This window comes from Fulmarus glacialis, unplaced genomic scaffold (assembly GCF_000690835.1).
Source record: "Fulmarus glacialis isolate BGI_N327 unplaced genomic scaffold, ASM69083v1 scaffold11292, whole genome shotgun sequence".
In the NCBI taxonomy this organism is placed as follows: domain Eukaryota; kingdom Metazoa; phylum Chordata; class Aves; order Procellariiformes; family Procellariidae; genus Fulmarus; species Fulmarus glacialis.
In genome coordinates this window covers 239,266-263,679 of record NW_009196038.1, presented here as the reverse complement: position 1 = coordinate 263,679, position 24,414 = coordinate 239,266, and the positions used below count along the sequence as shown (strand labels likewise).

At 41.8% G+C, this 24,414-nt stretch overlaps 1 protein-coding gene across 1 annotated transcript in view; it reads left to right on the top strand.

Annotated features, from left to right (window-relative positions):
• Positions 1–23,289, top strand: part of LOC104072567 (grainyhead-like protein 2 homolog) — a gene marked incomplete at its 5' end in the record, with an annotated part of 23,535 nt that extends 246 nt beyond the window's left edge. Inside the window, 7 exons of the mRNA XM_009572079.1 lie at positions 6,059–6,146; positions 6,234–6,373; positions 8,577–8,608; positions 10,080–10,174; positions 15,527–15,612; positions 21,853–21,917; positions 23,175–23,289. Coding sequence (XP_009570374.1) covers positions 6,059–6,146; positions 6,234–6,373; positions 8,577–8,608; positions 10,080–10,174; positions 15,527–15,612; positions 21,853–21,917; positions 23,175–23,289 — 621 coding nt within the window. The remainder of the gene's footprint in view (positions 1–6,058; positions 6,147–6,233; positions 6,374–8,576; positions 8,609–10,079; positions 10,175–15,526; positions 15,613–21,852; positions 21,918–23,174) is intronic.
• Positions 23,290–24,414: the final 1,125 nt, after the last annotated feature.

Here is a 24,414-nt window from a genome sequence, read left to right as displayed (position 1 = left end):
TCCCTAAAGAGTTGTATTTCAGGGTAGAATTTGGAACAGCTGTATCATAAACATAACAGATTATCACGTAATTATTTTACTGCTTTGCAGCCTTTTTGGTCCTGATTCCTCAGCTTGTGAGCAATAGTTGGACTGTTTAAGCACAGCATGTTATAGGTCATGATACAGGAATATCAAAAAAGTCATAGAAAGCACAAACGTAAAGATCTCTACTTGGAAGGTCAGTGTTGATCATAGGCTCATGGAAGTGCCAGTCTGATGATGTTATCCCTTCAGGATAGGTAACGTGTAAACTTTGTGGAGAGGTCTCTGATAGAGAAATACACCTTTCAGAAAGGCCTACTAAGCTCTGTTTTATGATACAGTGGAAAACACCGAGTCCCAGTGATGCAGCTGATTTTTTTCTTCCCCTCGCTTGAATTACAAACTGTTATTTTGGAAGCTTCAGTGAGACTTTTATGTTGCTAGGATTTTATTATTAAAAGTAAACTGCAAAAATATATTAGCTGTTCTCATTTTGTAGTTCAGTAACTATTATTTTTTTTTCCTTTTTTTTTTTGCTCACTACTTCATTTGCAAAATTTCATTCTTTTACAATGGGTTTCCCCACTCCTTTGAGAGAATTGGTAAGATTTTTCAGCACCAAAACATAGATCATGCCTTAATGAGTCTGACAGTGTCATGGTGTCGTGGTTTAACCCTAGCCAGCAACTAAACACCACACAGCCACTCGCTCACTCCCCCGCCGCCAGTGCAATGGGAGAGAGAATCAGGAGGGTAAAAGTGAGAAAACTTACGGGTTGAGATAAAGACAGTTTAATACTTGAAATAAAATAAAGTAAAGTAGTAGTAGTAGTAGTAGTAATCATAATCATAATCATAATCATAATAATAATAGAATATACAAAGGAAGAGATGCATGATGCAACTGGTCACCACCTGCCGACCGATGCCCCGGCAGTCCTGAGCAGCGATCACTGCCCCCTGGCCAGCTCCCCCAGTTTATATACTGAGCATGACATCATATGGTATGGAATACCCCTCTGGCCAGTGTGGGTCAGCTGTGCTGGCTATGCTCCCTCCCAGCGTTTTGTGCATCTAGCAGAGCATGGTGAAAAGTCCTTAACTAGCGTAAACACTACTTAGCAACAACTAAAACATCCGTGTGTTATCAACATTATTCTCATACTAAATCCAAAACACAGCACTACACCAGCTGCTAGGAAGAAAACTAACTCTATTCCAGCTGAAACCAGGACATGTGATCAGCTGTATATATCACTGAGTAGAAACAGTTGCTCAGAAATATTATCTCAGTGATGATTCTTAGATGTGAGCGTGACCACATTTCAGTTGTGTTTAACATCTGCCAGTCGATGACTTTAACCCTTCTGGGAAAGATCTTCCAGGGGGGAACTGATGCTTGGATTCTAGTCAAGGTTCAGGGATTCAGGAGCCTACATCTATTGAAGTGGCTCAGAAATTTATCCAAATTAGTCTTGCCATCTTACAGGTGGGAATAGAAAGGCAAAAGGCCATGCCCCAGGCAATACGTAGCATTAACTTTTTAATGGAAGGGTAAGAGTTCAACTGTTCCAGGTCTCTGTGTTGCTGCTCCTTCCCCTTTTTCAGTTCATTCCCTTGTTGCTGTCTTGACAACGGGATCTTGAGGGCTGATCAGTCAGTTGTGTTAGTGGAGCACAAACTTTGAAGGTAATGAATGTAAATGTATGCACTGAGGTCGTCTTGCAGTCAAAATGTTGTGCTTTTAATTGTAACTTTGAATGTCAAAAATTTAGAGATTTGAAGCTACAGCTGGATGTTAAAAACTCAGTAAATATCAAAGTAACAAGTCGTTTTCATCTAGCTGTTTTTGAAAAGCAATTAGAAAAATCTGAATTATTTAAAAAAAGCAAGGATATTGAGAGCACAAACTCATCAGGGGTGACCTGTAGACACAACTGGTGGAGATTTTGAATAATACATGTTCATTGCATCTATTGGCTTAATTGGTACTTCAAATACCCAGACTATGGATGTTGAGTCTTTTAATCAAAACTGTCTCAAAGTAGAAGAAAAGATCACAGGGGTAGTTAAAGCGTTATCTACATCGAAACTGTATTGAAAGTGAGAACTGGAGGGCTCAAGGGTATTGATAATGGGATATATATCTGTATAATATAAATGTATACACGCATACAGAGCTTTTTAACTTAATGCAGGGCTGAAAATGAGTTGAATGAAAATGAATTAAAATTATCGCGGTCCATTCACATGACAGTTTGTGCTAACTGGCACTTGGAAAGAGACTGAGGCCTGCTTTTCCCCTCACTCATGCTGCTGTATCTTTATTGACATCCGTTTGTCATGGTGCTTTTGTAAGTAAATAAATGGTTGGAGAATTTCCACTTGCTGATGGTACTGGGAGGATTCGTCGTGCTCAGAGGAAGGTAGCTGGTGGGGCTGGGTACCCTCATCTTTCCAAGATGCCAAAACAAACCCTGGCACTGGTTGAGGCGGTGCTAAATGGAGGGTCGCTGGCTCAGTTTCTCTGCCAAGTCTGTGACTCGCCCTCGAGTGACAACGACAGGGTTTGCTGCCTGTTTGGGAAAGGCCGTGAAGCTGAGGCAATTACTGCCCACCTCTTTGTCATGATCAATTAAAAAAGTATTACAGGGTCATTTAAAAAAAACAGCAAACATATAATAATTTTTATACATTTTAAAAGTGTGAATTGTACTGTTATGCCCCAATCTGACAACCCCAAAGAGAAGCTGATGAGAAAAGTACCTGATTTATTACAATCATCTGGATCAGAGGAACTGCACAGTAAATTCCTCACGCCTAAGTACTAAAATGTATCTAGTTTGAAACGTGGAAGAAAAAATGTTTCTGTACCTGACAGTGTTCTTACAAATGTTTTTTCTGCAGTGATGGTGCCTCTTTAGGACCAGTAGATGTGTTTATATTTTAATTTAGATAAATCACAGGTAGAGGTGTCCAGTTTTAAAGAAAAACATTTGCTGATAAATTAATGTCCTCCAGCTGAAACACAGCATAGCTGTTGTGGAAAGACTATCCCTGAAGAAATAAAACTGCATTTAGCTAAGTGTTACCTATTATATGTATTTTAGTATTTACTCAGGCAGTTGCTTAAATTTAGTATTCATTTACATATAACTAGAGAGCAACACCAATTCAGATCCAATGTGTGCTTTGTGACATAAATATATGGAGATAAAGGCTGCAAAGGTTGTAATCATGTACTTGCTCCCTATTCATTCTCCAATGTTTTTTCCCTGTTTATTTTCCAGTAGGCAATCAACTTTTAAAGCAACTGTTACAGTGCACATCTTGTTTTCTCAGTGCTAATTCTCTCTGCCCTTGCAGTCTTTTTATCATGTGCAGATCACTGATGCTACATTACGATAAAAGAATATAATTTTTATTCCTTAAGTAGGTTGTCAGGGAAACTTTCTACCAGGCCTATTTATATTTATATATTGCAAGATGCTTTAGCCACTGTGTATGAAGAAACTGGGGATTCAGAGATATTTTGATTTTCTATATGGGATCAGCCTTGCTGAAAAGAAGCAGAAGCATTTGACTTGGGAAATACCATAACATTGTTCCAAAATCAAACAAATTAATCCCTTTTTCTTTACTCTGAAAAACTACATGTTATTTGGAATATATGCAGTTCCTGCCCTCTTGTCTTCAGTATGGATCGTCGTAGAGAAAATGGATTATCGTAGGGTTTTGAGCAACTCTAATTGCCTATTAATCCTCAGCTTTAGAGAGAAGAAGGCTGAAGTCTATGGGCCTGTCCTACCAGATGTGGAACGCTTTGGCCTTGAAATAGGAACAGGTGTACACATGAGCTTCATAATGGTGATGGGAGTGGTCCTTATGATGGTAAGGGCTTTGCTAGGCTGGAGCTAGAATGCAAGACATAAGCTTAAATGAGCTGAAGACTTGGGAAAAAAAATATTTTGAATCAGCTGAAATTCATAGGCTGCGTTTTGCTAATGGTTAGTAGCAGAAATACTTGTTGCATTTATACAAAGTCCAGATATCAATGAAAAAATGAAAAACTCATTCAATTATTTGACTGGTCAGAGCCTAATTAATAGTCCCTTATGAGAGGGTTATTTCTTCTTCTGTCCTGAAGAGGTATGCAAACTCTGATTTATTAGACATGTGTCAAATGGCTTAGCTGTGTAAACTGCCCGGCAGAAATGCTCTGGTATGCAAAAATCTTATTGTGGTCCATTGTCTCAGCACCTACGACAATGATGTACATCATGTAGGCTTGTCTGGCCCCTGCACTGTGCCATGGGGGATGTTCCTAGCTCAGAAGGGCTGGTAGGTGGTTTTGTGGGTATTGCAGTTGCCACATTTGTAAAGTGGCTATGGCACAAATAAGCACTGGCAGGTGGGAATGGCTGCCCTGCTCAGAGATTGCCCGCATCCCAGAAGACTTGGGGGTGTCTTGCCTTGAATGAATGAAGACAAAGCTGTGAAGCTTTACCAAGTTCATAGTTACAGAGAACATCAAAGAAAAATCAGCAAAACATACGTTCTTTGTTGTGTATAAAAGGCAGAGTCCTCCTCAGTTTCTGCTTTCCTCAGAGGAAACTCGCGCTTGCTGCCATGTACGAAATGACTTTCAAGGTTCATCCTGCTACCTGCGAGCAGCAAAGCGGCAGCACTGAGCGGTAGGTAGGGCTGTGGCTGCCTGGCAGAGCCGCTTTGTGCGGCACGGGGTTCTCAGGGATGTGCCTTCTGGAGGGCAGTGGCTGTGAGGCATATTTTTGCTCCTTCCTGCCACACAACAGGTGGCCTTTAAAGATACAAATGTACCCCTAGAAACAATTTTGATAAGGGCACAACTCTGAATCCCTTGGCTTCTGTGGTTGAGGTCAGTGATAACTGGATTGGGACCTGGGTCTGGAGGCAATGTTTCTGTTAGACACCTTCATGTTTTTTAAAGAGCTGTTTCTTCCTCCAGCTCTTTCAACTTCTGGAAATCTATTGGTAAATCACATCCAGGAGTACATCTTTCCTTGTGTTCTTTTCAAGCCTGGTTCATTGGCTCATGTGTGAATTTTGCCATCTTGAATGGATATTTTTGGCTTTCCTTACCTCCCTCCCCCTCCCCCTTTTCTTTTAAAGAGACTTCTAATTTTAATTTGGAAAAAATCTTTAATTTTGCATGCTGACTCTCTGGGAGCATATGGATCTTTAATACCCTTCACAACATGACTATTTGTATTTATAAAGTAAATGAGGAGAACTTCAAAGGAGGTGTTGCTGCTTTTTATGTCAATAACAAGTTTTATTTTCTAAACTTGTTGAGAGTGTATTTACATAACAGAAGCCTGCAACTTCCCAGGAGTTCCTGGGGCCTACTAGGGCAGTGCTACATTGCTTTCCAGTTTCTGGAAGGCTTCTCCCTGTTTGAAATGTCTGTATTTTTCTGTAAGAGCCCTTGCACTGTTGGCAAGATGTCAGCGTAGCCTTCTTGTACTGGCAAATCTCAAAGGCCTCTACAAAGCTGGAGCAATGCTGCCCCCCGACAAGGCGGGTGGAGGAGAGTTTAGGGAAAAGCTTAGCACAGACATGATCTAAGATGATAGCAATCCTGCAGGTGTTTTACGTCAGTACATACCCAAAGTATTTAGCCTGAGCAACTCCATTCATCGCAGACGCGCAGGGCTCAGGATGCCCTTTGTGCAAGTTGTGGTGGCAACAGCCCTGCTACAGACTGCACTGAGACGTCCATCCCGTCTCCTCCAAGCCAGCATGTGGATATGTTCCTCTGCTGTCTCCAGCCCTGGGGGCTGCTGGATGTGCCAGCCTGAGTTTCAGGCACAGGTGATGGATTTGAAGCTGGCAGGTTCCCAACAAACTGGACAGATTTATCTGTAACGGGATAACCAGTCTCTGTTTCAACATTTCTGATGTGTCTGTTGCTGTAGTTCCAGGAATCACAAGGTACGATGCTCACAGTGGTTCCTCTCTGGATAATATCTGTGGGTTGTCTTTTTTACATCAGGGAGCGGAAAGGAAAATCCGAGATGAAGAGAGGAAGCAGAACAGGAAGAAAGGCAAAGGCCAGGCATCCCAAGCCTCGTGTAATAACTGTGAGTAAAACAGGCCTTTCTGGTTTGGGGCTAAGTCACGCTTAACATGCCTCGTCTCATAATCACGTTGCTTTGTGATCCTCCTAGCATCTGAAGGGAAGTTGAGTGCACTCCCTCTGCAAAAAAAGAGCGATATCACCTTCTTCAAAACAATGGCTGACTTGGATTCCCAGCCAGTTCTCTTCATACCGGATGTTCACTTTGGAAACCTACAAAGAACCGGACAGGTAGGAAATGATAATGAGACGAGCTGGTGGCCACCCGCTGTCCAGCCACATGAACTCCAAGGCATGTTTTAGGAAAATAAATCACTGTTCCTGGGGGCCGCTTGTTTCAGCTCTCGTTTTGGTAAATGCAGCTCTTGGTGATTCACTGAAAAAAACCTTACAAGAGACAAGGGCCTTTCCGAGTTCTGGGTGCAAAAAAGGAGTTTATACTTCATTAATAACTGACTAGTTTGTGTTTTTTATCATTTTGCCATTCTTTTGCTAGGAAGAAAGAATGGAACAAATAGTCAAGAATTTTGAAATAGAAGGTTGATTTGTGTCTGAAAGTAAGTCTGGTTTTGAATGTGCTATTTGGCTTGATGAAGTGCCACCTTGTGGTAGCAGAGATCCCCCTCTCTGTGACAACTGAAAACAAAGACCAAGCTCTTACATGTGTAAGGAGGTCAAGAGTAGGCTCGCTAAACACCACTGCCCATTTGCTGTCGGCATCACCTAAGGATCTGGGAATTCCTTGGAAGAAAATATTTTCACTCTAAAAGTAAAAATCTATCGTGCTAATGTTAATATTCAATATTGGCTTAGTGCAGAAGTCATGAAGTCATTATCACCACTAAGTGTGAAGAAGTCTTTGCTGACTTGACTCTTTTAAGACCTACTTTATTGCTTGCTGGGAGATTGCAAACTTGAATTGGAGGGTCAGCTCTGACAATTTTTTTGAATATGAACCTGTTATTTATTAACATCTCAGGGAGTAGAATGAGACCTTTATGCATGTCTTTATAAAGACAAATAGTAGATGAGGAAATTTTATATGCATCTTGCTGCAAAATATTAAAATAATGAAGATTAAATGACACTGAGTGTTGGAATTGTCATTTATTTTAAAGCAGTGAGAATTGTGGTAGAGCAAAGCACAAAGAGCGCAGACATTGCAATCACAGCTGTCACTGACTTACTCTCCAAAATTGGAAAGACGCCCACTCACATATCAGTGCTGGGTACCTTCTGTCCTCATGGCTTTCAAACCAGAATGTGGATTTATCTCAAAACAGGAGAAGGTGGAAGCATTCCTTAGTATATCTGATCCTGTAAATAATTTTCTAAACTAACTGGAAGATACCCCAGTTTGCTAGCTCTTAGGCAATGTTCAGCCCTGTCTTTTACTGCTTTATGGGTTGCGCTATCGGCATTCTTGCTATCCTGAACTTTTCAATTGTTTTGTGTATTATTAATATAAGAATGATTTATTATGACAATAATGTGTTATTTATTAATGTTTTATTATGAAAGTGTAGCCACTTTCAGGTCCTGGTTATAGAACGAGCTACAGAGCTCAGCTTTGCACACACACATCTCTGAGCTATTTTCACTGTACAGGTTCAGAAGTGAAGGCTCCCCTTGAGAGCTGAGTGTGCTCTGAGTCTTGCCAGCACAAGTGCTGGAAACCTGCCCGAGATGCCTTGCTCTGCCCGAGCAGAACGCGGGGCTCCGATGTGCTGCCTTCGCTTGCACAGTAACTCAGCAGCTGGAGTACTGGTGCACTTGTTGGTGCGGACCTGCAGTGCAGGCACATTGTGAGGAATTTGGATGACTGTTCTGTAAAGCCTTTGACAACAGCCTGTGATTTCATACCTCCAATGCTACGGTTAGCCACATTTGCTGCTCTTGTAAATTTGGTCCCAGTGACTGTGAGCTATACTGATTTACACAAAACAATGGTCTGGACTTGCAGTTCTGCCCACAGCCTGTGCAAAAAAGTTCAGCTATAGCATTAGTAATTGTATTTCCATTAGGCCTGTAGATTAATGTTGGTCTTTATAGTTTAATTAGATTTTCAGACAGTATTAAATACATACAAAAGCTTGTCAGTGTTGTGGCTTAAATCTTATTAGGGGTAATTTAGGTGAGTAGTGATCTGATTTAGAGGATTGTAAAATAATTGGGAAAATTATATAAACCAGGGGAGAGGGCAATGTCTGTCAAAATGCTTTGTTATATTTCCACTAGATGATATTCAACAGCAGTTTTTCTAAGCCACACTTTTTCCAGATCACAATTAGAACTAGAGATGTTTGTATTTTATAGAGGAAAAGGATTTTTAACAGATGAAAAACTGCAAACCACTTGTTGTCTTTTCTCCCTTTTGAAATTAATCTGGTGTCTGAGTTTTGGGAATAATTGGGTTTTTTTTTCACCCTTCTAGGTTTACTATAATACAGATGATGAGAGAGAAGGGTAAGACATTTATTGTTTCACAAGCTTTGCAGTTAGCAGTTCAAACTCATAGAAAGCAGGCACAAAACACGAAACCAGATAAAACTGATCCCCCTTCTCCCCCCTCCCTCATGTTCTCCCGTCACTAACAGTAGGTGAATAATACGTAGAACTGGTAGAGGGAGGTTTATCTTATGGTAACTTTCTTTTCCTTCATATGAACTGGCCGCTTTTTATACCTATTTTTTATTACATTTCCAAGTAAAACATTTTAAAGAGCCATATAGTTCAATATAGGGACAAGATAATATATTTGATAATAAAGTGTCTTTTATATATGTAAGGGTTCTCAAATAATTTAAAAACCAGGAATTTTTTAATGAAGCACTGAGCTTCACCCCATTCCTGGAAGCTGTTTAGCAGCACACACATGTGTATGCGACAAATACAGGTACTGCAGAGAGAATGCCCAAACACCAGAACAGAAAGGCAGAAAGAGAACAGGAGATCCTGGGAAGGGGGAAGGTTGGAAATGGGAGCACCTTCTATCTGGCTTTGGAGGGACTGGAAGAATCTCAGAAAGTCCCTAAAATAGTTATAAATGTCACGAAATAAGGGCTTTAGTATGTGTGGCTGAAGTTCAGCCAGTGTTAACTGTAATGTGTGCAAGCCCCATACTTTTCTAAGTTGCTTGAATCCCAAGCGAGTACCCTCAAATCTGAGAGTTTGGAGTAAGACAACTGCATGCATGTAAGCCTGCAAAAAGTGGCCTGAGGTAGGGAGTGGCTGGGCACCTGCAGCTAACATTGACTTGAAAACATGAGGCCCTTTTTGTTTCTTTTATGAAGCTAATGTTCTTCATAAGGCTCACAGTGAAATTCGAGAAACAAAGAGGTTTATTGCACCAAGCACACTGGCTTCAGTTCCCTCCTCCAAGAGTAAAAGGAGACACTGAGTCCTGACAGAGCTACGCCGAGGGAGGGGGCAGCCATAACGCCTTGAGCCCTCAGCTTCCCTGGCGGAGCGCATCGCAGCTTCGGGCTGGATCTGGCCCAGCATTTTATTCCTTTTGCACCCACTGGTTTGTACAGTCTCGGATTTTAGAAGTATTGCTGGTGTTTCCTGAGGCTGTCTCCTTGACCCCAAAGAGGAGGTGCATTCAGCTCCTTACTTAGCTGTTTCTTCCTCCTCAGCCCCCTTCCCTCAATATTTAAACAGTTAAGGGCCTTTGGGGTTTTCAAAATTGTATGTAACGTTGGAGCGTATTTTTCTGTCATCTGTCCCAGCCAGTAAGTCTGGGCAATTTGAGAGGCCTGGAGAGTTCAGATAAGCATCAAAAGCTAAATCCTTGCAGTTTCTGGTCCAGTGCTACTTGAGTAGCTAGTGGGGCTTTTGCCAGAGTACAAAGCGAGTCATGACTGCTGCTGTTGTCTCCTCTCCTGCGTGGGAGCGCAGTTTTACTGTGACATGGTCCCTGTTGTGTGTTTTCTAGTAGCAGTGTCCTAGTCAAAAGGATGTTCCGGCCTGTGGAGGAGGAGTATGGTCCATCCCCTTTGAAACAAATGAAAGAAGAAGGCCTGAAAAGAGGTAACAGTCAATTCTTACCAGTTAAAAAGAATGCTGTGGGATTCATGCCCTCAAACTGGGAAGGGCAGGCGTGGCTCAGACCAAGTCACTTGTTTGATGCTAGTGCAAATGCGGGGTAGATGGGAGAATAGATCATTACACCTGCCAGTGTACAAGGAGGCATTTTTTAACAAATGCTAGTAATGATTTAAAAGCAGAAAAGAAAAAAAAAAAGAACTGTGCTATCTCAAGAAGGGATCAGGACACAAGTGTATATAAAATATAAAAAAAGCTAGAAAGTTTCTTGATCCTTGGCCAAGCTACATAGTTCATAGATATTCCAGTAGCAAATCTGTGGTTGTCTATTTTTAACTTTTACTCATCTTTTCTGTTCTGGCTGAGATCACAAGCAAATATGCAAGATGCACTGGGTCAAATACAGAGACCTTACACAGGCAAGCTCCTGCTGACTGCAGAGTGAGATTAGCCTGACTAAAATCTCAGAAATTTCCTACCCAATTATACATATAAGGCATGGAGAGACATCTTCCAGCAGACCTAACTGAATTGTTTAAAAGTTTGTTTCCCTTAACTGTTTTTACTGCCCTGAGTGAATATTGCCCTAAGTTTCATATGCTATACCAGTGCAACCCCTGTTTTCCAGCCTGCTACAGTGAAGCTTAATTTGGGTAATGTTGAAGCAATGGTTTAGGTAGAGCTGTTAAACTTTGCACTGAAGGTAAGGATGAGCAGATGGTGGTTTTGTCCACAAAATCTGCTTTGTGTACAGTCACTTCCAGTGCAGTGCTATAGGTGATAACTTCCTACACTGCCAGAGTTAGACACCCTGGAGAATATTTGCCATTCCTTCAGTCTCATGAGTTCTGTTATCTAAGTTTATTGGAGGCTCCAAAACTTGGACTAACTTATATAACTCAAACTTGCAAATGTTTTGAGGTTCTCCCATCAGTTTGTGAGACAAGAAAGCAACAAGGTACAGAAGTGAGCTCAATTGTTCTTAGTTGCACAATTTGTAAGACTCATTTGAGCTTTATAGAAACAACTTCCTATGAGCCCACATTTGCAAAGTTTCTCTGTTGGTTAGGGTAGTGTGCTTGAAGCAGGGGAAGCATACAAGATTACAGGATGGAGACTGATATCTTCCTGGAATAAATGTGAACATAAATCTTCAATTAATTATGTGAGGTCAGCACTGACCACAGACTTGCATCTGGTTGCCTTGACCAAATTCACATTATCAGGGCTCCATCAAGCAGAAGGGGACAGCCACAAGGGCTACATAAAGAACTGTCATTTCCTGCAATTTCACCTGGGTTTCCCAGCTGGAAGGCTGGAGAGTTGCCTGCAAGGAGGTATTGGTTTGCTTTGATTATTCTTGTCCTTTGCTGTGGTAAGTTGCTTTAATATCGTCCAGGACTTGCAACCATTTCAAGGGGAATATTTGAAAGAAAAAAAAATGTTTTTCAACTGGTGGCAAAACTATGTTAAGTAATTAAATCCAGGAGAAGCACAGAACCAGAGAAGCTGGAGGATGCTCTCTTCACATCCCCTTCCTGTTCAGTGTTTCTTGCAACTTGGACTATGCTGGCTGGAGGCCAAGCCTCTTCCAGCGTGGCCTTTGCTCTGGTGAACTTCCTGCCGTGAGGAACCTTGCATCTGGGATTGTGCTGATGGGGCGCAGCTCAGCTGAATCTGCCCATTTGACAATACTGTCTTTGCCACAGGAGTCACCGGGTATTAAAATGTTCTGCTGTTTTTCCCAGGCTTAGCCATACTAGAAGCTTTTTTTCTCCCAGATTTATTTGATACAGCAGAATCAATAACTCCTAGAGAGCAGGTATAGATGGGGCACTGGTGTGATGTTTGAGAGAGAGCAAGTCTGATATGTGAAAATATACATTAAAAGCAATGTAATCCTAAGGTGGCTCATTATCAGAGCAGTGCAGGTAAGTAGCACCCAGTGAGGCGTCCAAGCCCGGCTGAAGAACTGAAGTGACAGTGTGTGGCCTCACCTCTGCCTGATGGACCTAATTGTAATACTGTCCAGTGGAAGCAAAAGTATTAAGGGGCAGCCTTCAAGAGAACAGGTCTGAAGAGGTTTGCAAACCATCGGTGAAACAAGGTCCATGTTCTCACACAGGTAGTTGCGTCTTCGTGAATTATTCTTTCATCTCCTTTACCTCTAAAGGAGGTACAAGTGCCCAGCACAGAAATGTTAAGTATGTTAATCTGTACCAAGTGGGCAGTGCAGCTAGTTACTTGGCTAGACTTGTGGTCTTTTCCTGTTTTGAGTTCTCAGTAAGAGTTTTCAAATCACTTTCCCTTTCAGATTTCATAGGGAGTTTCCCTTTAATTATAAATCCAGCAGGTGTGTTACAGATCAGGGAGATTTCCCATCCTGTAGTTCTCAGCTTGAAGAAAGTCATATTTTTGTCTAGCTTTTGTCTCTCAGGAAAGTCATGTTAAACTACTTTGAAACATTTTGGATTCATAACAATCAGGATTTCGTGAACCATCCCTGTAGAGGACAGAATTCACTCTGTCACCTAGGGAATTTGTGCCCGGGCAATTAGTGAAAACTCCAAATGTGGGAAAGGAAAGCCAGGTCATAGCTACCTGCCCTACTTTCCTTGACTGAAGTGTGCCACATCTCCATCCAGAGACCACTTTACAAAGACTGTAGTCATTGTTCATAGGGTGTAAGTTGGAGCATCGGTAGTGCGTGGGCTCACACCTTCGTAGTGGCCCAAGTCTTACTGTCCCCTCATGTCCTTAGTTTCATTTTTGCCACATGTCTGTTGCTTGTCTTCTGCCTTGGCAGATTTGCCAATGGAGAGCCAAGCTGTTAACACTTTAAAAAGAGGTATCTAACATTATTCTTCTGCATTCACACTTAAATCCTCAGTTCAGTGGCCTGGCTTCCAAAAATCTCCCAGGTGCAACAACCTCCCTTGCCTTCAGCAAAGGCTGGTTCCCACTCCATAATTTTGTGAATCAGGGCTATTTCTTAAGTAACTAAAGATAAATTTATCATGCCCATCTTTTGCAATTCTTTTTAACATCTAAAGAGCATTAGGGACTACAGCGGGTTTCAATGCTGGTAAGAAGGTAACATAGAGGTCAAATTTGAATTTATCTTTTAACTTTCAGTCAAAAATAGCTCATTGCCTGGTACAAGATTCCCCTCCCCCCCCCAATATTTCAATCTGTACTATTAAAGTGAGCCCATCTAGATGCCATGACAGTAGGATCAGAGGGCATAAGTATGAGTTGTGTCACATCGTCACAGTCATGGCTTGGCATTCAGTGGCAATGCTGCTGACCCCAATGGAGACTTTGCAGCCCCTTTCCATCTGCCCTGGGTGTGCCTCCTGCTGTGGGCCAGCCAGCCTTCTCCCCATGGTTATGACAGCACAAAGGCTTGTGGAGCTGCATTGTACGCTGAAGCAGGGACCTGATCTGTCTGAAGAACAACTCAGAAAAAAGGGTTGTTTTTTCACTCACATCTGGTGTTTGAGAGAGTTCATCATCCAGGAAAATTCATCGAGACGGGCCAGAGTAACAGAGCATAAGGGCAGGGGTGAGACAGGGGCTTCTTAAGGCATCGCTGTCATCAGAAGTCATTTATGGAAACGTGCTCTGGTGAATCAAAGCCAGGATTTTCACACCTGTCGGGGGAAAGAAAAAACCAACAGCTCCCCATATGTTTGCTAATCCTGGCTCTCTGTGTGTATAATAGTGATTCAAGTTCCCTGATATCCCTGATATCATTCAGCATAACATTGCCTGACACACCAAGCACAACAGAGAGATTTAAAGCTCAGCATTTGGATTGTATAATGTCCCCAACTTTAACCTCGGACTGGGTGATTTTTTGCTCCTTTCAGATACGTTTGTAATTATTAAGGCTGGCAGAGGTCCAGATGTTTGAAAAGCCAGGAGTTACAGGACAGCCCTCTAGTCACAAGAAAAGAATTACTGAATTAATAAAAGTGTTAGTACAGGTAAAATTAGCACTTCGAGTGAGTGCTTGCTCATGCAAGTAAACATATCAGACCCAATAAAATTTAACTGCTGATGCTGATGATCTTTTTTCAATCATTTCAAAACCTGGGCAAAGAAGCTACAATTCTCTGCAAATGGGCCTGAGTCCACCCTGCTACAGTCTTGACCTAAGAATTAGCTTCCAAAGAATTGCTTCTGTATGAAAAATACCATCATGTCTGTTGGTTCATCTGCAAGTCGTCTATTGAGTTACCTGGTGAAGGTATCTTTGAGACCACAAGGATTAACAGTTTCAAAAGATATCTTTTTCTGTTTACCAAAAAAAAAAAAATGATTACCAATATGTAGTTGTCACACAGACATAAAATATCTAACAATGCATGTGTATTTGTACCTAATGTGCAGCACTGCTATTTGAAAAGGCAGTTTATTTAGGGAACAAAATAAATTGCGGAACATCTTATTTAACCTGCTACTTTATCAGAGTCATGTGAGATTATGCCTAAAACACTTCTCTAGTGTTTATGTTTATTCGCTTTGTGGCTATCTACTTTGCTTTTGCCATGTAACAACGTTTCCTTCTTTTACCTGTACAAGTCAGAGAGAACAAGAGCTAGAGAGGGCAGGGCACTGGGCCTGTGAACGATTAAGACCGGGCAGGACATCTGAGGGAGGAAGAGGAGATTTTCAGGAGTACAAATGACATTTGGTTATCTGAGCAGGGGTGGGCACCCAGGTAAATGCCTGCCTGCCAGCTGTGCTTTTGAATGTCTCCCCTGTAAAGTCTCAAAAGACTTTGGACTCGTTCTTTCCAGTGTTTATTTTCAGACTGGCCAGGCCCATTTGCAGTCATCCGCGTGGTAATGTCAGAACTATTTCTTTTCCTTTTCTTTTGCTCTCAAAGGCTTAGCTAAAGGCAAACCAGACTTGCCTTTTCTGAATGTCCTTTCCCAGCCTTTTGGATGAAGCCTGGAGGGGTACCAGCCAAGACACGGGTTTAGGAAGACCTAGCTTGTGTGTTTTGTCCTATGACCCAGGGACAGGGCCCCAGTGCTTTTTAGCTCCTCTTATTTTGGTAAATGGAGGTTTAAATTCTTGAAGATATAGATTCCTCACATTAAATTAAATTTGCTGAATTTTCTTTGTGTGTTTTCAAAGCAACTATGGTGTGTCTTCCATGTTTAGATCACTGATGATATGAGAGTACATTTTTTTTTAAGTGCAAACCATCTTCAGCACTTCTTTTTATCTGTCATGGATTAATACTTGTTTTTCTACTCAGTGTGGGGTGTTGCATCTGTTCAATTGACTGAACCTGCTCCAAGTTTGACTATTTTTCTGTTTCAGTGCTTTTGTATGTGAGGAAGGAGACAGATGAGGTGTTTGATGCTTTGATGCTGAAATCGCCCACAGTAAAGGGGCTAATGGAAGCGGTAAGTATCCGATGTCCTCACATTGTTTGTCTTTCTTGGCAAGAAAATCTTGAGGCTTTTAATGTATTATTGAGATAAAACATAATATAAAGATGAAGTTATTCTCAAATACGTTTAAAGCATTTCATAAAGGCTTTCTGGAGCACGCTTCTGAAATGCTGGCATGTTCCGAATTCAGTGCTGTCAGCAGGTTGCTGGGATTAAATAGTGTCACAGAGCTGATTTATTGGAGACCTTAGCCTTGAGGAATGGTTAATGGAAGGTAATTAAATGGAAGGTAATGGAAGGTAATTAACTAGTGTCAGGGAAGCAGAGAGGTGCAGGCTTCATTTTCTGAAATGCGTCTTTCTGAACTGATGTTTCAGAGCCTGTTGAATCTTCTCCTGTAATGCCCATCGGTGTGTTCACAGCCATCTTCTAAAGAAGAGGCCCAAGGATGCACTGTTTCCGTGTGAATTTCATGTGGCGTTTGTGCAATTGCTGTTCCAGCATGTAAGAGGTGGTTGCTGAGCCAATGCAGACTAGTCATTCATACCTTCTGTCTCAAATTCCTTCTCTAGCCCTCTCTCCCAGAGTGACCTACCTACCAGCCTGCCTCTTTGCTGCTTCTTTGACTTGAGTTTTTGCTTGTTATCTGTTAGCTGTGATCATGAGTCGCTATTTCCACATTTAATCCTGTTTATGTGAGCTGATGGCTAGTAGACGTGTGAAATTTGGTGAGGGAAGAGTTAAGAAGCAGCCATGTGTCTCAGTGCTTTGGTGGGGGGACTAATGTGAGATTGACATGTGGAACGCCGAGTTGATTTCCAGCCTTGGTTACATGTAGGAGAGAAGATGGGAATGGATGAAAATGTCCCTAGAGAGCTCAGCTGAGTGCTAGAAGTGTGTAATTCATACTCTCACAAAACTGTCACAGTGTCTTGTTGCATGTCCTGGACACTTCAAATGTAGTAAAGATTGAGTTATTTGGTCAATATTTGGCCAGTAGTAGAAGGCAAAAAAAGATTTGTGGATTAGTGAAGTTGTTTAAAGCACCTATTCAGATCAGGGTATCTCTGAGGAGAGTCAGCTGCATTCTAAGGATGTTCTAACTGTGCTTTTGCCGATACTGTTTGTTAGCTGTGACTGCAGCTCAGTTGTTAGGCAGAACACACATGTATAATAAAAGCCAGGCTTTGCTTGAAGAGGCTGCAGTCCGATTCATGATAAGCTGTAACACGATTTCATCTTGTCTTTGTATGGAAGTTAAAAGTATGTTATAATCCTTCTATAACCATTCAAGCTAACATGAACATTTTATCTCCAGTAGTCTGTGCTTCTCCATGCCTGTTCTCCAGCCACCGTGTAACCTAAAAACAAAGCTGGTGCAGAAGCAGGAAAGGTTTCTGCATACCTCGGTCAGCACAGCTGCTGACTCAGTGGCATGTTTTCGGCACCAGAGAAATCTGATCTGTTGTAAAATGTCCCAGTTCACTGGAAGGAACACATTCAGAAAATTTTAATTCTCTTTGGTAGGATATTGTGGATAAATCAATGCCAAAAAGCTGTCAAACCGCATATTCTTAAATACTCTCTCTACAGTCGTTTCAGCAAATCATGTAATCTTGTAATTGGGCGTATCCTAAATGCTCAATTCTAAACTCAGTACTAAGAGCTTAGAAACTGAGGGTCTGAATATTATAGAGCCCCAGATCTGAAAGACAGCACCAATGATCCTGAATCATACCCTCCTTCTCCGTTTATGGATTTTACTTTTTTTTTGTTTGTTTGTTAATCACTATTCCTGGTGTGTGGTTTTCTCCTAATTTTCCATGATTAATTATATTGTTTTCTCAGATACTATTTTTATTTTATTCTCTTGTATACCCCCATTCCAAATGAACAATTAGATTCCTTCTCAGATTTCTTTCTTCTGGCAAATATCTGGAGGTCTTAGGTTTCAGAGATACAGTACATCTCAGAAAGTGATGCAAATGTTTGGTTTTTAAGATGTTTGCATCCTACACTACTAGTCAGTCTTGATCAACAGAAAATAGTGAAACAATTGCCCTTCACAAAACATCACACATATGTGGTGACTGACCAGCTGAGCTCCAAATCGGGCTCTCAGCCTGATCCAAAGTCAGGTTAACTCTGTGGATCTCAGTAAGTATCCCAGTCTTACACTGTGCAGAATCACATATTTATTCAAATTACAGAAGGAGATCTAAATTGGGAAATTCAAGCATCTCCCAAAGTCTTTCTAAAATTAAAAACTAACAGCTGAGCTCAATAGAGCTTGCTTAGACCAAAGTTTATTAGATACCTGTCTATGTATGTGTCCTTCCAACCAATGTAGGGCAACAGACTGTACCATTCCATAGAAATAAGTTGGCAAAGATGTTTTCCCACATGCCTCAACCAGCCCAGATGTTGCCATTTCTGTCTTCCTGACTCCAGCAGAGAAAGCATTTCTGGTGGCTTGTGCAATCAGATATGTGCTACAGACAAGCTTGCCATGCCAGGGGACTGCAGCCCAAAGAGACATCCAGCCTGTTATTTCAGTGCCACTCTGAAGGCTGTCCCACTGCTTCAGGCGTCCTAAGGGAAGGAAAGAATCCTCTGCCCAGAAGATTGAAAAATGGGCAATGGACCCAAATAAAGATATCTTTTTAAAATTTATTGTAGCCTGCTTGGGGTCAGGTGAGCAATCCTGTTGTTTTATATGGAAGTTGGCAGTAGTGGTGTTCCCCATGAGTTGGCAACAAACGTGTTTCAGAAGAGGGTGTTAAGTGAGATGCCCTAGCAGATGCTAACTCTCTGCTTTCTCAGATTCTGCAGCAGGACTTAGCACATTTGCACTGGAGACTCGTTTTCTGAGCCTGTGAGGGGGAGGCTTTCCCATACCCCCACTTCGAGCCTTGCTTCCACAGCTTGCTGTTTGGTATAATTAGTTGAATTCTTAGGGGTTCCTGAGAAATGTGCTTATTCAGTCAGCTGGAAGTCTTTTGCAAAGCTCACTAATCCCTGCATGTTATATAAGTCCTACACCTGTCATAGGCAGTGTGACAGGGAAGGCTTTCTCAGCCCTACCTCTCATAGCTTATGTAGGAATTGGTGTCCCAGAGTCCCAAACCACTTTTGGGACACATTTGGAATGTGTGAGTGTTACGTGTCCTAAATATCCTGGGGAAGTTTTATGCTGGAATGTGCAAAATGCTGTATATTAGCTGCTATTAAACCTCTTTGGCACAGGAATGTTTCTCCCTGCTTGTTTATTTGCATGGAGTCAGTGAAAAGTGTCTTCAAGTACGGATCTTTACAATATCACTAGGCTTCAGAGTTAACAACCCAGAAAGGAAAATATATTGTTTCCTCATGTTCGCACAGTTGTGACGTTTTCTGCAGCTTAAGGTTGCAGTTTTTCTCTGATGCCTGTTACAATGGATTTTTTCAACAATCTGATGAAATGGAGCCATTTTTATTATTGCTTTACATGAAAACTTAAATTTAAGGGTACAACAAAACCAGATACACAAGTTCAGCACCAGATTGCTTATCTGATGTCATTTAATTCATGGTAAGCAAAGCTAGAGGGTAAGAAAGAATAAAAGGAGAACATGAAAGTTTCTCTGAGAACTTCTCTAAGACAGTCAAGATTTGCCCTCACAGTGTAGCACCTGGGTACCTCAGAGGAGTCACCAGCCTCAGGTCAGGCAGCTGCCCTCCATGGGCAGCACAAAATGAGGCATCGAAGGAAGGGAGACTTGGAAAGATGGTGGTAGACAGGGGTAGAGTGTGAGTGAGGGGCAAGGTGTTGGTAGCTACACAAGTGCTTCTGGCCAGAGGTAGGTGATTCCTTGTACTGGGAATCCTGCCCATGGATCCTCCCTTGGATTTGTGTGCATAGGCTGGGTCAGGCATTCACGGAGGCTAGGTGGGGCCGCCTGCCCCGTCTGTGATGGAGAGTAGCTGGAGAGTAGCTGGAATTGGTTAGGACATCCCACACAGGGATATGGCAAAGCCTGGGTTCGACTCACCCTTGTTCTGAACTGTTTGGAGCAAAGACTTGAACTTGCTCCAGATAAGGTGAGTATGTTATGGAACTTATTTCTAGGATGCATTTCCACTGTGTGCATGTGGTTACGTAGCTTTTCCGTAGGCTACATAGAACCTTTTGCATGGGCTACATATTGCTCAGAGTGAAAAAGATTGGTTTTATAGTCCAATAGTGAGGATGCCTGTGTGAGGTATAACACAAGCAGGGTGAAGCCTCCCTTCTCATAAATGTACAAAGTGGACCGCTCCCCACAGCAGAGACAGTGTGACTGTACAGCATATGAGCTCGCGCAGCCTTGACGCTGGATTAGACCTCTCCCAAGGCAGGCGAGAACATGGAACCAGGACTACCATTGGTATCTCCAGCACCATATCCAAAAGGGCAGTGAAACACGCCGATGCGAGTAAAACTGGAGTAGCAAATACAACCCACAACTTAATCTGTCTTTTGTTCTCTAAAATCTCTAATCTGTTTGCTAGGTGCAAAACTTAAGGAGTGGATGAGTCTAGTGTACCTTATCAGTTACTCCTTATTTACATCCTCCCCTTTCTGTTAGCCACAGATGTATGCTGTGGTCAGAGGAAACTCTTTTGCAGTATAAAAGAAGCTTGATTGGTTCTTCAAAATCTTGGAGTTACGCTATACTTTTTAAGTACAAAATTGTATCCTAGGTAAGATGACGATTATGCAATATAGGTGATGTAGGCAAGTATGGGCTAATTAATTCTCTCCCTCAGAGAATCCTGGCACTCTGGATGGGAGCCGTGCTTGGGGTTCAACCTGTGGCTGTTTGAATCTGTCCTTGGTGCTGAGTTTATCCATTGCTTTCTTTCCATTTTCTATTTCATGATAATTGCTTTAATTTACTTCTCTAAACTATCACTTTTTCTCAACGGAAGTCTGAACACAAACACAAAGAAAGGATTTTACAGTGACTGATGTTTGGCAGTCTTTAAATGGATTTTTAATTGTGCATTGCAGTTCCGTTCTCTAATGCAGAAGATGAATAGTCAGCTATTTAGCTGCAACTTCATTTCACCTGAGAAGAGCAGAAAACTTACTTTGGTTGGCAGTAGAGTACCACAGAACATTAATCACTGACAAAAAGTCATTTTTCCGTAATTATTTTGCCTTTTGGGACAATCCTCTTCCAAAGTATGAGCTGTGAGACCTGTTCCCTCAAAGAAGAGTCATAATTTGGAAAGGAAACCTGGCCCAGACGGAGGGCTCAGAGACACCGTCTTCATGAGCACACCACAGGCTCACTGCAGAATGGACGTCCAAAAAGTTACTAATACACTGCTGCAAAACAATGCCAAAGCATCCCAGTGAAGTGCTTGTTAGTGTTGGTAATTTTTCAGCTAAGTAGTACTTCCTTCAGAAGTTTTCCTATATTTTCTGCTTTATCATTTGAGTAGCTGGCAAGAGGTTTATTTGAGAAGTCCTTTACCTTGTTAACACACTTCTCTGCGGCATCTCATCTTGTTACCTGTACACTCAGATGACTTTTTGCAAGCCAAATAGTGTTCTCATTTTGCCACCCTAGTAACTAGACTGAGTAACCACCCCAACAATAGAGAAGCTTCCTAATCCTGTGCGTAGCATGTTTGTAGCCCTCCCACAATGAAAGGTACCTTGAAGATACTTTTCAGACAAAAGAAGTACCATGGAGGGTCCTGTTAACTTAACAGACCTTGAAATGCCATTGAGAAATAGAAACGTGCGCATTTTTTTTGTTGATCCATCAACCCATCAGCTCCTGTTGTGTTGCTACTCATCTGCCTTCTGCCCGGTGGAAGAAGCCTTTACTTCCGTGAGCCCAGAAAATCAGAATAAGAAACAGCAGAAAGGCAGCTGATCAGATTGAAATTCCCTGGTAAAATCTGAAGCTGAGAAGAGTGTTGACTCCTTGGGTAGAGCAGTAGGAGATGCTGAGGCAGTTTTGATGACTCACACCCTATGAAAACTATAGCCTCCAAGTTTCTGGATGGAAATGATTGTGGTTTTTCAGTCAAGATGTTTAGGATTATTCCTGCCCGAATCGTTCTTAAATGAAGCTATGGTATGGTTGCGAGTGACTTTTCTGTATAGCTATCCTGTTTGCAGAGATAGTGTTTTAATGCCTTATGTAAAGTGAGAGGTGATAATTTCACATTTCTCATTAGTCTTTAATGATATTTCTTTTATTTTTATGATTTCAGATCTCTGAGAAATATGGGCTGCCGGTTGAAAAGATTGCAAAACTTTATAAGAAGAGCAAAAAGGGGTAAGTAAGCTAACTAACTAGGGGCTATCGCAGGATCCTTTAGAAGTACTCAGAGATCCCAACTATGCTTGGGACCTCATGACGCTGGGCAGTATAAACAATTCTAGGAGACATGCCCGTACGCTTGAAATCTTAATGTCTATGGAGATAGCAGGAGGAAACATGAATCTCCGGACTGTGTCTGACCAGTATTCATAGGCTTACTGTGAAGAAACAGAGTTTGTGTTTGGAAAATATATTTGGATAAAGTCTGTTTTGTAGACTATATGCTTAATAACATTGTGGAGCACTAGCATGGGAGAGGTGCAGCCTTTGCTCTGTGGAGTTTCCCTGCAGTGTTAGGAAGAAGTAGGCCACTGTCCGAATCTGAAAGGCAGGCAGGCAATGTTTGCTGCAGGGGTTTCAGCTGAGTAAATTTAGACGTGAGCATCACAGCTGTGATTTTAGAATAGCTAGGCTACTACTCCTTGCCATAAATCTAAATCTCTCCACTTTAAATTTTTTTACTTCTAAATAACCACAATATTATAGAATATTGTAGAATATTTAGAATTTTCTTCTAAATAACCACAATATTTGAATCAATCATTTATTTTCAGCTGTAACTCTAGGTTAGGACATTGTTTTGTCTGGGGATTTCTTTGGTTTTTGAGAAGACAGGTGAAACTTCTCATGTTTTGCTTCTTTCTAACACTGTTTCCAAGTGATATGTTTGTTGGAAGAAACATTTTACGGTAGAGAGTGAGGAAAACACTCATGTGCAGTTCTAATAGTTTTTGTTGATATTCTCACATCCAAGCTGAGTTCTAGGCCTGTGAGCTATGTGCAAAGCACAAATTACACTTCTTCCCCATGTTAGCGACTCACACCACAAAGGTGCAGCAGCTCACGTGGCGTGGCTGAGGAGTAGCACGGAGGTGCCTGGGGGAGCCAACACCAGACATGGGAAACACCAGCTAGCTGGGTCTGCCAGGGATCTGGAGTGCAGCTCACCGTGTAGGCAGCTTAAGTGGGTTAACATCCCAGCACCGGCATGTCTCCCACCTTAACTGCTTTGGCAAGGAGCAGCCTCTAATCCGAAGACTATAAGGAACTATGGGGCAGATCTTGATGATGATTCCCACTATTGTCCCTGTACTGGTATGTGCTGGAGTCTGTTTTTGCATTGTAGTGAAGCAAGCACATGCAGTGGAGTGCATGGCTTTCCCTTTCAGTGTCCTGATACATAAAAATACTGATTTTTGCCTTTGTCACCAGTATCTTGGTAAACATGGATGACAACATTATTGAGCACTACTCCAATGAGGACACGTTCATCCTGCACATGGAGAGCATGGTCGAAGGCTTCAAGATCACACTGACAGAGATCTAGCCTCAGGCAGAGCCTTTTTGTAAGGAACCACAGCATTTCATCCTTCTTGGAAAGCAGAAGATTCCCCAGGAACTTGACAGACATTGATCAGAGAAACTGTTACAAGACTGCTTTGAAAATACTGTCCATTCTGCACATATGCACCCATTGCATATAGACTTGGGTTTGTCAAGCACAAGGCCACTCATGTTAACCTGGTCCCTTATTTATTGTTCCCCACTCTCTAGTGTACAAGCAGTTAACAGCCCCCAGATTTGTAACCAGATGACCCACTGCAAATGTGAAATGTAACGCTTTAATCCATACTTTAATGTGGATAAGCTCATTCTAAAACATGTCAAGGAACCATGCTGATCTAATTTCAGAACTATGGTGTAAATCACTTTACCAGTAGTTTCTCTCCATCATTGCTAAAAAACTGGTGCAGTGCTAAAGATGGGGAAAGTGGCTGACAGAGTTCACTTGCTCAAACTGATCCATATCTCTCTATAGTGTATAGTCTTGCCAAATACCTCCGGTAGTTCTCAGCATGTAGCAATGAGGACTTGTAAGTAAGACATTCAGCTACAAATGTCACTTGTAAGTAAATGGTAAAGAAACCATTTTAACCTTGTATATAATGTTTATAATATGCAATAATATATTTTAACTACTGTATGTGGGCACGTTTACTGCCACTATGTTTTTGTATGTATTGGGTTTAGGGTTTAACAGAATCTTTCCTAGAGGATTAGATTGCTGCAATCTGTTACAGAGTGTGTACTGAGAAGCTGATAACTACATCTGCACTCATATGCTCCATCCTTGCCCACTCAGTTTTATACTGAAATATTGGAGCAAACTGTGCTGCAGGATCTGGAGTGCTCCGGCACAATGAGATCCACCTTAGATGCCCAAGTCCCAGTTGTAAGTACCTGAGTATCCCATCCAGCTGTCCAAGAGGCACCATGTATCTGCTGCCTGGTGTGCCTAGAGGTATAGAAGGGACTTCTGCCTGTTCTCTACTGATGAAGTGGAGGCTCTCAAAGTGGGCTTTTCTCAAGCCTGTGGAGGGAAATGTGCTTTCCGCAGCAGCCTGCTCATTAAAGCATTCCCCTAGACTGTAAGAAACAGGATTTCAAACTC